The sequence below is a fragment of the Urocitellus parryii genome, chromosome 16 (genome assembly GCF_045843805.1).
Source record: "Urocitellus parryii isolate mUroPar1 chromosome 16, mUroPar1.hap1, whole genome shotgun sequence".
NCBI lineage: Eukaryota > Metazoa > Chordata > Mammalia > Rodentia > Sciuridae > Urocitellus > Urocitellus parryii.
The window spans coordinates 15439170-15454125 of NC_135546.1; the positions used below are offsets into that span (position 1 = coordinate 15439170).

Sequence of the window (14956 nt, forward strand, 5' to 3'; positions counted from 1 at the left end):
CTTGTACAATTCAGTTTCTGAAGGTTCCTGTATTTTGAGATTCCCAAGCTGCTTGAAAGGAAAACTCCTCCTAGGGATTTTAAGAGAGACACCATGTGAAATAGTCATAGGAACACACCATGATCTGTTTCCATGCAGGGTTGGGGCGTCAGACACGTCACATTCGTGGACAATGCCAAGATCTCCTATTCCAATCCTGTGAGGCAGCCTCTCTATGAATTCGAAGATTGCCTAGGTGGAGGTAAACCAAAGGCTTTAGCTGCAGCTGACCGGCTCCAGAAAATATTCCCTGGAGTGGTAAGTGGATGCTTTTTGAGACCATCACAGGTTTTTTCCTTTCATCTATAAATGTTTAAAAATCTTGGGGAATGAATACCTGTGGTATCAGTTACAGAGAAACAGATACATGTCACTCCCTAACAGGCACTCATCATGTGACCAAGACTGTTACCTCATCTCTGAGCTAGAGATTTAAAAATACAGCAAGATTGGGCATAGTGGTGCATGCCTATAAGCCCAGTGACTCTGGAGGCTGAAGCAGGAGGATTACATGTTCGAGGCTAGCCTCAGCAATTTAGTGAGGCTCTAAGCAACTTATGAAACCCTGTCTCAGAATAAAAAATAAAGGGGCCTGGGCATGTAGCTCATTGGTAGAACACTTGCCAAGTATGTGTGAAGCCCCAAGTTCAGTCTCCTATAGTACAAAACAGAACAAAACAAAGACCTCATATATTCTGGTGAAAATGAAATGAAAAGTATATGAATGAATGTTTTGTAAATTGCAAAGCATTGTGTAAATTTAATTTGAGGAATTTAGAAGTATGTATATTTTTATATCCTGTGCAGTTCTAAAGGGAATTTATGGTGGCCCCGATGTAGCATATTGTTTTTTTCCTATCACCAGACCTTCTTTGATAGTCACTTAGTATAGATTTATGAAATTAAATTGAATGCAAGTCTGTGGAGGATAAAAATTGGATAAAAGTTGGATTTTCTTTTTTCTAGCTGCTGCTTATTTTTGAGCTACATCATTGGCTTTAGAGACATTAGATAAAGAGAGATGTCATTCACCTAATTTGATTCACAATCTTGAGCTTTTTTTTTTTCCTTTTTTTGAGGTCATCTAGCTAAGATTCTACATCTTTTTTAATATTTATTCTTTTTTTGAAGTTGTACACAATAACTTTATTCTATTTATTTATTTATTTTTATGTGGTGCTGAGGATCAATCCCAAGGCCTTGCACGTATAAGGCGAGTGCTATACCGCTGAGCCATAACCCCAGCCCCAAAATTCTGCATCTTAATGCTTAATCAGTTTATCTGACAGGAGTAAGATTAGGTGTCTTCCAAGCATCTACTTTTACTTAAGATGCCAGAAAGGCTCCCAGCCCTCACCAAAAAAACAAAAACAAAACAAACAAAACAAAAAAACCTGTCTTTCTAAAGTTTCTCCATTTAATTGCTCAGTATTGATTCATCTGTTTCAGAAGTCTTTGCTCTAGAAGTCATGTTGATCATTTTGTTCATTTCACCAGTATCCATGAGGAATCGTTTATTGGGTTTAATTCCACAGGATTGAGTACCCACTGTGTACCCAGCCATGTGCTAGATGCTGAAATAAATAAAATAAGTCATAACCCTGTCTTGAGGAGGGATAGTAGGTAGGTCTCTGCTGTCACAGTATTACATATCACACAATCCTAACATCTCATTTAACAACATTTATTTCCTGTTCATGATTGTGCAGGTTGTTTATGGTTCTGTTGCTAGACTAGGTTGAATTCAGGACTTTTGGTCAGCTTCTGGTCTGAAGTGTGTGCCATTATTTAAAAATGGAGGCTAACAGATTCAGAAAGTCAGGAATCATATGTTTTCTCTTATACTTAGAAGCTAGAAAGAAAAAAATTTAAGAAGGAACCTCATGAAAATAGAAAGAATATCAGTAGAATTGAAGAAGCAAGACAGGAGGAGTAGAAGGGGATAAAAAAGGGAGGAACTGGGAATAAAATTGATCAAATTATGTTACGTGCATGTACAAATATACCACAAAATCCCACTGTTACATGTGATCATAATGCACTAGTTAAAACAATAGAGGCTAAAGAGCCATAGTCACCTCAGTCCTGCTGTTCTTATAGTAGAAAGTAGAAGCCTAAAAGAATCTGCAGTCATCAGCCTCTTATAGGCTCAGCTGCATGGCACAGTGCAGGGCCTTTCCTTTCCAGTGCCTAAGCAAGTCTCAGGGTCAAGCCCAGAGTCAGTGGGTTAGTCAGTAGACTCTGTCTTCTCCGTGGGAGGAACTGAAAGTCATGTGGCAAAGGGCTTGGACATGAAATTCTACTAGAGGGAACAAGGGCGTGGTTGGGAAGAATGATCCAGTCTATCACTGGGGAGGTATTAGGTACTCCCCTCAGGGACCATGGGGACTTGGCTTTGAATGTGAATTCTGCCACTTGTAAGTTGCCTGAGTTTTTGCTTTCCTAAATCTAGCCATTGTCTATGAGCCCATGCAATTCCCTATTTATTTGTTTAGTTATTCTGTTACTCATTCATTAGGTGTTTATTTAAGGCTTACCTTGTGCAGGGACAAGAGAAATGATGGACATTTCTCCCCCTTCCCCAGCCCTACTGGGAGTTTATGATAGTTTAGTGGTTGGGAGGGGAATGGTCATTAATAAATAATTTCACAAATATGTACAATATTTTTTAGTTGCAGATGGACACAATACCTTTATTTTATTTATTTATTTTTATGTAGTGCTAAGGATCAAACCCAGTGTTTCACATATGCTAAATGAGCACTCTACCACTGAGTCGCAATTCCAGCCCCACAGATAGTTACAATTGTCATAAGTGTATGTGTGAATCAAGAGTTCAGTTGCCATGAGCATGTGTGGCAGGTTGGCCTGAGCTAGATTAAGGACTGAGCGTGGAATCAGGGAATGAAATCCTGAAGGGTGAGTGGGAGTAGGCTAAATTAAGGTAGCAGAGCTGTCTGTGAAAAAAATCTAAGGCAGGAAAGAGTGTGATGCTTTTGAGGACCTGAAAGAAAGCCAGGGTGGCTGAAGCTTAGATGTCAAAGAAGATGAAGGGAGGCTGAGGCAGAAGCAAGGTCCAGATTATGCTGGGCCTTAGAGATCAAGTCCAACTTTTCTTGGGAAAATCAGCACACCGAGCAACCAAGCCTCTTTCTTAGCACTTACATTGTGTTATCCTGTTTTCCCTGTTGCATTAAGGTGAGGCCAGGGTCCAAGCTTCCAAGACTTTTATTTGTTGTGCCTTATAAATAATAACTCATCTGAGTATTTGTATAATTTATCAACTTCATGAAAAGTTCTTGTGAAACTGTATAACTTATTAGTTAACCATAGAAGATTTTCTTCATACGCTTGATTTAAAATAGCGTTTTTCATTCAATATATCTTTATCGATCACCTTTCTTACACCAAGCCATAGAGAAAAAGGTCAGGCCTCCATGAACACAGCTTGGCCCTATCTTCATAGAGCTTTTATTCTAGTTGATCACATATATGCTGAATAATTAATTTTTAAAATTATAATGAAAATAGTAAGTATTAAGGAGGACAAGTAGAGGGAGGACTTGGCTTTGAATCTGAGTTAATGAAATACAAAAGAGTGGGCCCTGTACAGGTTTGCTGGGCTAGAGAATGCTTTCTTCAAGCAGTGCCATGTGCCCTGACCTCTGAAGGAATTAATTAAAGGAATAGTTTGAGAGAGGTAGGAGAGAAGCAGAAAGTGGTGGGAGAGGCCAGAGGTTTAGAAGGGCATTCCAGGCAAGAGAAGTGGGCTTTTGAAGTTAGCAGATGTATGAAATGCAGACTTCTCAGGCAATCTAATCACCTGGAAATGGTAGAAATCCTGGTTCTGTTAGTGCAGGATTGCCCCACTTGTTCAATTATTGCAAAATTCTAATCTTGGAACTTGAAGCCTAGTAACATTTGACTTGGAAAAAAAAAAAGTAACGGGTGATAAGTCTTTTTTAATTTTAATTTTGACATAATACACTCACAGGAAGGTGCAGTGATATTGTCCCAAGAGGTTGTAAGCACCCATCCCCCAGCCACCCCTGGGTGACAGACCTAGGTGACAGGGTGATGTCAGTGGATGGCTAACTTGGAGAACCTTGAATTTATTCTCCCCTAGAACTAGAAAGTCTGACTTTTACTTTTTGCGCTAAAATATCTTTGACCCAAACTAACCATTTTCTGACCTCAGACCCTCAAGTAACTCAAAGTCCAGATCTTAAGAATCTCTTTATTTTTTTTCTGCATGTGATTCCTTGAGTAATTTTTTTTGGGTGGGGGGATGGTTACTGGGGATTGAACTCAGGAGCACTCAACCATTAAGCCACATCTCCAGCCTTATTTTGTATTTTATTTAGAGACAGGGTCACTGAGCTACTTAGCACTTCTCCATTGCTCAGGCTGGCTTTGAACTTGCGGTCCTCCTGTCTCAGCCTCCCAAGCCACTGGGTGTATAGGCGTGCACCACCATGCCTGGCCAAGTAATCCCTTTTCTTTGACTCTCTGATGTTGGTGTCTCATTGAACTTTTCAGGGGGTCTTTAAAATGCTATATAAAATTACATTAAAAGAACTGCTCTACTGCAGATGCTTGTGCCTAATCCTGAGGTTAATTGGATAAGAAAACAGTCTTTTGTAAATCAAATTATTATTTGATGTCACCATTTTTTAAAGGTGAAACAATAAAATGTAGGCTTTAGGAGCAGACCAAAGGGTTTTTGTTTTTGTTTTTTGGGTGGGAGGTGAAAACCAGGGCCTTACATATGCTAGGCTACTACTACTGAGATACACCCTCAGCCTCACACTTGAGGTTTGAAAACCCAGCTCTGGACAACTGCTTCTCATCCTGATAATGACTTGCTTTCTCACCTTAAATAATTGTGCTCCCGGGCAAAGTATGTGAAACAGTGAATGACTCTTTTTAGACAATAGGCTGTGGAAAATCGTGGGTCCCCACAGAAGGAAATCAAGAACATTTGTCCCAGTTCATTGTCTAGTGGTACTTTCTGTTCAGTGCCAAGCCTGAGGTACCCAAGAAGATAATTCTGTTCTTGCTGAGCTGGTGAAGCAGTAGCAGATACAAGTACAGAGAAGAAGTTCCAGAAAACTGCCTCACCTTCTTCAGCAGCACCTTGAGCCACCCCCCCCCCTTTTTTTTTAAGCTGCATATACTTAGGTACCCCTCTGAGATGCTGGGAAGGAAACATCACCAGGGGGCTGTGAGCTAGTAGAGATTACAGAGGTCACACAGGGCCGAGAGTCACAGGACCCCAATTATAAGAGTACAAAGACCTCATTGAATACTCTGAGCCTGCAAGTGACAACCCAGAAGGAACATAGAACTAAAGCTAAAACTGTGAAGCTTCTAGAGAAAAGCTCAGTGGTCTTGTGATAGTCAAATATTTCTTAGAACCCAGTAAAACAGGCTATAAATGAAAAAAAATTGTTAACTTGGGTTTTGTCAAAATTTAAACTTCTGTTTTTCAACAGACCCCAATTAGAGAATGAAATAACTAGGTAAACTGAGAGTACATATTTGGCAAACAATTTCTACCTAGAATACATGAACAATTACCACTCGATGATAAAAATTCAAACCAGCCTTTTTTTTAAGGGACAAAAGGCTTGGTTGGATAGGTACTTACTTCACAGTGAAGATCTATGAATGGCCAGTGAACACATGAAAATGCTCAGTATCAATAGTCACTAGGGAAATATAAAATAGGATCATGAAGACATATTATTGTAGAGGTTAGGGATGTAGCTCAGTGATGAACATGAGGTTCTGGTTTCAATCCCCAGCACCCATGTGAATGCACACATACACACACACACACACACACACACACACACACGCGCTCGCGCGCACACACACACACACACACACACACACAGAAGAAAAGGTGTATCATTATAAAACACTAAAATGATTAAAATTAAGATTTGACAGTGTTAAATGTCAGACTGTGGAGCAACCAGACACTCTATACTTTCTGGTAAAACAGCCACAAGAAATTCAACATGCACACCTAACAATTACAGTTTCACTTTTCGATAATTTACCTAAGAGAAAGAACATATGTGCACTGAAATACTTATACAGAAATGCCCTTTGCAACCTTATTCATAATAGTCCAAATCAGGAAATAACTCAAGCCAGCAAGTAGAGAATGAATGAAAAAATATGGTAGAGTTACATAATAAAAAGGAATGTAATATTGATGCTTAACGATATGGATGAACCTCAGAAGCATTATGTTGCTTGAACAAAGCCAAATATAAGTGAGTATATTTTTAGGATATCATTTATTTCAGATTCTAGAGTAGGCAAAACTCAGCTGTCTTTATATAGTAATAATGGTGGTAGTTGATATTGGATAAGGAGGGGCACAGGAGAGCATTCAATGGGTTATTGAAGTGTTCCACGTCCTGACAGGTGTATGCAGTGATTACTCTTCAGTTTGTCAAAATATGTTGAACTGTCCATGTGAAATATGGGTATTTCACTTTATATAAATTATACCTCACCCTTGTTATACTTTTGAATCATCTGAGGAGTTTTAGAAAATAATGATGTCTACATCTACTCTCAAAGATTCCAATTTTAACAGTCTGGAGAAAAGCCTGTGACTGGGGGTTTTTAGAACCCTCATAAGTTATTCTGTGCAGCAAAGATGGAAAACCACTGTGTTGAAACTTTCTGAATTAAGTTCGTTGAATCTCTGGAGTATGAACCTAAGGAATGGGCTGCTTTGTCAGCTTACTAGCTGAAATTTCAGCCATTAAAAGTTTATTTAGATTAGTGAAGTTTATGTGGCTAAGCATCAGTTATTCAGAAGGTCAGAATGGGTATTGTGTAATTATGTGCCAATCTTGGTGTCATTAAACCTACGCAATAGCTTTTTGGATCACACTCCCACCATTTAACATGCTTTGTCAGTTGTAATATGCCATTAACTTATTATTGTTATTAGCACTGTAGGTGTTGCTTTAATAATATTTTATTATAGTAATTGGTACAAGGTAAATGCGTGATATCTCATGTTCATAATGAGGTCTTGGTCTTTATGGCAGTCTCTTTTTTTAAATGGACTTGTTTGGGAATCTTTTTTTGAAGCTCTTGCTTCCTAGAATCCTTTCCTGCTTTGCTTGGAACTCCCCACCCCCTATCTTTTTGGAATCATTGCTGCCCCTCGCTTTAATTCCAGAGATTAGGCTTCAAGTTGAAGACAAGGAAAAAATATCTTCAATCTACAAAATAGATTTTCCTTTGTAAAAAGACTTACTTGCTTTGCCCCTGAACTGTTTTTTTCAGGGTGAAGAGTTTTGGCAAATGAATAGAAAAGTTGATGTTTTCACACACTTCCCTGTGGCCAGAGGAATGCGGGGGATTAAGGGTACAGTTGGTGACTCTAGAACACTGTCTTTTCTATGAGAAGTTAATGTCCCTGGCTTCATCAGTGTTCACGTGTGGTTCACTGTTAAAATCAGGCAAGAGGGCTGGGGCTGAGGCTCAGTGGTAGAGCACTTGCTTAGCATGTGTGAGGCCTTGGTTCAATCCCCCGTATCAGGGGAAAGAAAAGGTTCAAGGAAGATTTGCAGCTTGTCTTGATTTTTAAGAGGTGAAAGAGGTGGAAGGCATAGGTAGGGTAAGGAAAAAGCAGTATTACGATACACAGAAATTTCTAGTTTTAAGTGACCACATATATGTGCTGGAAGCTGTGGGGAAGTATGGTCTTGAGAGCTCACCTGTACCTTTGCCTCAGACATAAATACATTTGGGTGTTTCCCTAGAATGCCAGAGGGTTCAACATGAGCATCCCCATGCCGGGTCATCCAGTGAACTTCTCCAGCATCACCCTGGAGCAAGCCCGCAAGGATGTAGAGCAGCTGGAGCAGCTCATTGAAAGCCATGATGTCATCTTCCTGTTGATGGACACCAGGGAAAGCCGATGGCTTCCTGCAGTCATTGCTGCAAGCAAGAGAAAGGTAGTGTGTGGAACCAGGGGTGCTTGTCCCTGTGACTTAATGCACCACCACCCCAACCTTTGCTCCCCTCCAGCAAAGAGGGGTGACATGTGTAACCCTAGAGCCCAGTGCCAAAGGGCTTTTACTACAGATGCTGTTTTTGCTCACTTCATCACCCAAGATAATAGTTAGTGTTTACCTTCCCTCAAGGTCCTTTGAGGTGCTCAACACCAGCAGGAATGATACACCTGAGTTCATATTTGAGCTCCAAGAGGGCAGGAACTTTCACTAATATTTGGTCAGTGACGATTTTAAGGGCCATCAGTAGAGAATAGTGAACTAAATCACAATCCAATACCCATGGTGGAATAGCGTGCAGCCATTTACATTTATGTTTCAAAGAATTTTAATATGGAAAATATCATGCTGTGTTAAATAAGATACAATATTGTATATATTTTAGTATCAATTATGTTTAGATATAAACATATACATATAAACATTTCTATATGTCTATCCATCCATTCATCCATCTATCAAGAGAGAAAAGAAATAGGGGAAAGAGAAAGGGGAAAGTTGGGGAGGAAGTAAAAGGGAGAGGAGATAGCAAGAAGAAATATTTCAAACTCTTACTTGTTTGAACTGTGTATGTTGAGTGATTTTTTTTTCTTTTAGTATGATTTTTTTTCATACTAAAAAAAGTATTTTTCATACTTTCTATATGATCAGAAATTTGAGAGAGCACATCAAATTATAATTAAGAAATGTTCTTATAGTATAAATGAAAAAAAGATGTCCTTAAAAATCTATGTGGTAAATGAATTATATGATAATGTGAATTATATCTCCATGAAGCTGTTATAAAAAAAATCTACATGGAGCCAAGTGTGGTAGCATTCACCTGTAATCCCAGCAATTTGGGAGATAGAGGCAGGAGAATCACAAGTTTGAGGATAGCCTCAACAACTTAGTGAGACCCTCAGCAACTTAGCAGAACTCTCAAAATAAAAAAATAAAAGGATTCAGGATGTAGTTCAGTGGTAAAGCAACCCTATGTTCAATTCCCAGGACCAAAAAAAAAAGAAAAAATCTATGTGATATAATGGTACAAAGAATGGGCCTAAGAACTTCGTTTTACATTTCTGCCTATAAGCTATGTGACCTTGGGCCAGTAATAGAACTAAACTCTCTGACTTCCATTATCCTCATCTAAAATTGGACAGTGTTTGTAGGGTGTTTTAAATGAAATGAAATAATTAATGATATTCACTTTTTAAGTGTCTTATGCTTAATAAACCCTCAGTATTGGGAAGCTTGTAACATCATTGGTTGTTCAGTTATACTCCTATGCAAAAAAAAAATTATAAAAGTTAACTAAATATGAAATTAGCCCTGGTTTAAGAAATGTTTCCATTAATTCTCTTATTTCTTGATATCTGCAGCTGGTCATCAATGCTGCCTTGGGATTTGACACATTTGTTGTCATGAGACATGGCCTGAAGAAACCAAAGCAGCAGGGAGCCGGGGATCTGTGTCCCAGTCACTCAGTGGCATCTGCTGACCTCCTGGGCTCATCGCTTTTTGCCAACATCCCGGGTTACAAACTTGGCTGTTATTTCTGCAATGATGTGGTGGCCCCAGGAGATGTAAGTAAATTTCTTGGTGTTTCCAAAGATTTCCAATGACCATGTTGTGTAGTAGGGCAGAGAAACAAAGCTCTTTCAGTGTAATTTATAGACTGTCTTTCCACAAAGAGAATTCTCCTATTTGGGGGGGATGGCATTGTTCCAGAATGAGCCTCAATTGGAATCATCAACTGTCCAGCTCTTCCTCATTCACCAAGAAAAATGCAGCCACAGATAATTTGGGGCGGGGGGTGAGCTCAGTGAGGAAAGTGTAGCCCAGCCTGGTTCCTAACAGCATGCAGTACTCTCTCCTGTACTTATCTTAGTAAAATAAACATTAAACATAGCGAGTCTAAAGATCCAGATCCCAATCCAGACCTTGACACAGTATCACAGGTGATTCCAAATAAGCCTCCTAGACTCCCTGTGCCTCTGAAGAATGGGAGTGGGGCACAGACTTGTCTTTTTTTTTTTTAAGTTGTAGATGGACACAATACCTTTGTTTTTTTTATTTGTTTTTTTATGTGGTCCTGAGAATCAAACCCTGTGCCTCACACATGCTAGGTGAATGCTCTATCACTGAGCCAAAACCCCAGACCAACTTGTCATCCTTTTTTGTTGTTGTTGTTCAAATTAAAGATTGCTTTTTTAAAAATATTTTTTAGTTGTCAGTGGTTCTTTATTTTATTTATTTAAATGTGGTGCTAAGAATTGAACCCAGTGCCTCACACATGCTAGGCAAGTACTCTACCATTGAGCCACCATCCTAGCCCCGATTTGTCATTTTTAACAAGTGACAGTGCAGGATTCCAAGTAGATGTTAAATTTCATGTGCACAGTCAATAATATTTTAGTATAATTACACTCAGTGCAATATTTGAGGCCTACTAATACTAAAAATAGTTTGTATAAAATTCAAATTTAACTGCACATCTCGTATTTTATCTGGAAAACTAGCAGAAGAAGGAAAAATGCTGGCTGTGTCAGCTCACAGCAGAAAGTGGGTCAAGTGTGGAAGTACTCTGAACTGCCAGATCACACTGTGCAAATGTGAGATTCTCTAGCTTGATTGACACCACTGGAGTTGGTCTGCAGGAGTGGTCTTTCATCAGAACAGCTCATAATTTCCAGTGAAGCAAAGCAGAGGTGCTTTCTGTATCTACCCACCCTCTATACACACACATTTTCTCCTTCTTTTAAAACTTGTTCTTTAATAATGCGTATCTTTTGTGTGTGTGTGTGACTGGCTTTTATGACCACCTAGTATAAAGAAAAGATGAGCTTTCTCTTATGTGAGGAAGATGGCTCAATGATCTCCATCATGGTATGAGAATATGTGGCTGGTCCTGTCATTTAGTTATTGCCAACAAGAAGAATGAATGGTCCGTTCCACTAAAGTCATGACCATTCAGAAAGTAAGATTTTCAGAGACAAAATTTTCTTGACCACCCCTGAATTAGCCCAGAGTTTTTAGATTAGAATTCTTTGGTTGAATCAATGAAGGCTTATGTTTGGGGCTAGGCTATAGCAAAAATGCTTGTAGGTAAGCCCTGGGACCACACTAAGGGTGTGGAGGTGTGTACATTTCAAGGGGCATGTAGGAACTGAGACTTGCAAGTTAGCAAACTCCTGTTTCCATCTCTGGGTCACTCAGAAGCATTAGCTTGGTTAGAATGGTAGGACACTTGCCTATCCAAATTACTCTTCCTTTCTATGTCTCCACAATGTAACTACCAAGCCCAAGAGATTTGAATTGAGTCAGTGGAAGGAGAGTGCATGGTGCAAATTCACAGTATGAGGCAGCAGAGCCCTCATTTTGCTGGCCATCACCAGTCTTTAATTGTTGAGGCTGCTAATCCTTTTCAGAATTATTACCTCATTGAATTAGCTGAATTGTGTATTTTGTGTAACTTGATCCTCCCAGAAATGGTGTTATTTGAAGCTGGGTGTTCTCTGCCAACAATGAGCATCTGGTTGTATTTTAAAGCTTTATCGTGGAGGAGCGCCTTGCTCAAACAGAGTTGAGTGGACTAGAACTTCCAGCACGTGTCAATGATTGTTTCTCTGCAGTCAACCAGAGACCGGACCTTGGACCAACAGTGCACAGTGAGTCGTCCAGGACTGGCCATGATTGCAGGAGCCCTGGCAGTAGAATTGATGGTGTCTGTTTTGCAGCATCCAGAAGGGTGAGTTTGCTATTTAGAAATGGTGTTTAAACAAAGCAAGCATTTGTTGGCACTTGGTCTTGCTTGACCTATTCTTAATCCGACTTTTCTGAGAATTTTATTATTTTTTCTGTCCTCAAAAACACAAGACTAATAAACAAACAAACAAACAAATTTAAAAAAAAAAACAGCCTGGTCCAATTCTTTGGACAGGGAGAACTTGCCATGTGATCTTTGAGGCTATATCCCTTGAGTTATTTGGCAACTATTAATAAGGAAGAATACAAGTTTTGGTAGGGACTCTCGGACACTAGTGTGCTAGTAAGTTTTTATTTTTTCCATCCTTGAACTTTTGTTAGAAATTGTATTCAACTATATGTAACAAAGATTCATGTTCAGTAACTTTGCCAAATGAGCTTTATCTTTCTTATGCAACAAGAAGTTCAGAGGTGAGCAGTCCAGGGTTAGTACAAAGATTCCATTATGCCATCAGATACTGAAGTTACTTCTTATCATTCACTCAGCCACTCTTAGCTTTCTTTCTCATGCATGGCAGTTTGTGGTTATGGGATGGATATTGTGAGATCAGTATTACATCTATGTGCCCATTTAGAAGAAGGAAACGACCAAAGGATGAATGTTGTGGTCATCTGAGTGTGCCCCCTTTTAAAGAGCTTTCCTGAAAGATTAATCTATTAATTCTAACTCCTAGTTGCCGGGAATACTGATGAATGTAGTTTTGTTTTGTTTTGTTGGCTGAGCATATTGCCCCTCTGTATAAAATTATTGTGAGAAGGTAGAAGAATGGAGGTTGAACAGACAACCTGTGTATCTTCACATTTATTTTTTTGAAATGTTACATATTTTAAGTTCCCAAATATATATATATATATATAGGTGTTTATATATTTGGTTATATATTTGCTGTTTAGTTTTAGAGAATTTTTTTATTCCCATTTTTGTTGCTTTTCATTTCTTTATCTTCAAACTCCCAGAGTAGGGCATTTTTTCATCTGCCTGAAGAACAATTCCCTTTAGGGTTTTTTTTTTTTTTTTTTTTGAGAAATACCAGTGACAGACATGGTGGAGCATGGCTGTAATCCAAGTGTCTCAGAAGGCTGAGTCAGGAGGATCCCAAGTTCAAGGCCAGACTTATCAACTTAGCAAGGCAACTTAGTGAGACCTCTCTCAAAAACTAAGAAGAGATGGGGATGTGGTTCATTGGTATAGCATATCCTGGATTTAATTCCCAGTACCAAAAAGAAAAGAAAAAAGAAATACTAGTGACAAATATATTTCAGGTTTTGTTTGTCTGAAACTGTCTTCATGTTTGAAAGAGGGTTTCTTATGTTCTATAGAATTCTACATTGGCACTCATTTTCTTTCAGCATTTGAGAGTATAATTGGATTGTATTTGGTTGCCTTTATCTCTGTTGAGAAGTTAAGGATTTTTCCCATTGCTGCTGATTTGAGCAATTTGCTTTGCTCCCTTTTGCCTCCCCTGAGTTGCTTCAAGATGATCTTATTGCCTTTGCCTTTCAGAAGTGTGATCATCATACACCATCTTCTGTATTTTTTCTGACTGAGCTTTCTAGTGCCTCATGAACCTGTGGCTTAATGCCTTTCATCTATTGTGGAAAAATCTCAGCCATTATATTAGAAAAATTACTTCTCCCATTCTCTTTTGCCTTGTTTCTCTTGAGACTCCAGTTACATACCAGTTGGAATCATGTGTCTTTCATGGTCTCTTCTGTATTTTCAATCATTTGTCTTCCTTTGCTTCAGTCTAGCTCTTTGCCTTTGGTTGTCTTCCAGTTATGATTCTCTCATCTTTATGTCTGCTGTGTGTAAAACCAATATCATTATCAGATGTTTCAGGGCCAGAATTGCCATTTGACTTTATTGGGGTTTTTTTAATACCTTTATTTTATTTACTTATTTATTTATCTATCTATCTATCTATTTATTTATTTATATGTGGTGCTGAGGATGGAATCCAGGGCCTCACACATGCTAGGTAAGCACTCTACCACTGAGCCACAATTGCAGCCTACCATTTGATCTTATTTTATATATTTCCTAGTCTTTGCTGAAGATCTGATGTTTGTTCTTTTTGATTCCTTGAGAACACTTAATCCTGTTTTAAGCCTTTAGCAGATATATCCATTGTTTGTATCTCCTAAGGTTCTGTTCCTGCTGTCTGTTGTTTTTCCTACCTACCTTTTGGTCATGTGTTGTCTTCTTATATACCCATTTCTAAAAACAACAATGATAAAAGTTGTTATTATGGAAAATTCAAACATATATACTAAACCTTCTGTTAACTCCACCTGGTTTAACATCTACCAACACATGTTCAGCCATCATTTATCTACACTGCTATCTGTGCTTTTTTTCTTCTTCCTACTGACTTTTTAAAAAAGCAAATCCAAGATATAGCATTTTATAAAGTGAATCTTTTTAGTATGCATCTCTACTGTTTTTAGTTGTAAAAACAAAGAATTTCTTGATGTATTCACATACCCAATTAATATTGAGACTTCTCAAGCTGGATGCAGTGGTACCTGCTTATAGTCCCAGCTACTTGAGAAGCTGAAGCAGGAGGATCCCTTGAACTCAAGAGTTTGGGAACAGCCTGAGCCACTGAGTAAGACCTTTTCTTAAATATTTGGAGGATGTTGCAGGGGATTATATCTAGGGCCTGGTGCTTGCTAAAGCATATGTTCTACCCCTGGCTATGCCTCTAGCCCCTGTTTGGTTATTTTTGATTGAGCGATGGACATGACATATAAAAATTGTAGAGATGTGATTTACATTTTCTTCTGGAAAACTGCTGGTAAGTTCACTAGCCATCTTAGAATACCTTAATCCATTTAGGAATGGTCTTTTTCTGGTTCGCCTTTTCTCTGAGATAGGCCCCAGTGATCCCAACTTTATGTCTAAGATATTTTTTATGATTTTTCCTTATTGGCAGAACTCAGAGTCTAGTTTTCCCCTCCAGCCTCATGAGCCTATTAGTGTCACATTCAACTTGTAATCCTATGGTCATTGCTTTTGGAGGTTGAGAGTTACTTTATGGGAATCCCTCTCTAAGAAGCCTGCTTTACTTTTATGGTCTTCTCTCTTCTCACAAATCTTTGTACTAATTCTTACC

General features: G+C 38.7%; 1 protein-coding gene across 2 annotated transcripts in view; it reads left to right on the plus strand.

The window, feature by feature from the left end:
- Atg7 (autophagy related 7) overlaps positions 1 to 14956 on the plus strand; it is a 251626-nt gene that overhangs the window by 65006 nt on the left and 171664 nt on the right. For both annotated transcript variants that reach the window (XM_026383026.2, XM_026383027.2), the window contains exons 12-15: positions 139 to 297; positions 7839 to 8033; positions 9455 to 9658; positions 11708 to 11823. In XM_026383026.2, coding sequence (XP_026238811.1) covers positions 139 to 297; positions 7839 to 8033; positions 9455 to 9658; positions 11708 to 11823 — 674 coding nt within the window. The remainder of the gene's footprint in view (positions 1 to 138; positions 298 to 7838; positions 8034 to 9454; positions 9659 to 11707; positions 11824 to 14956) is intronic.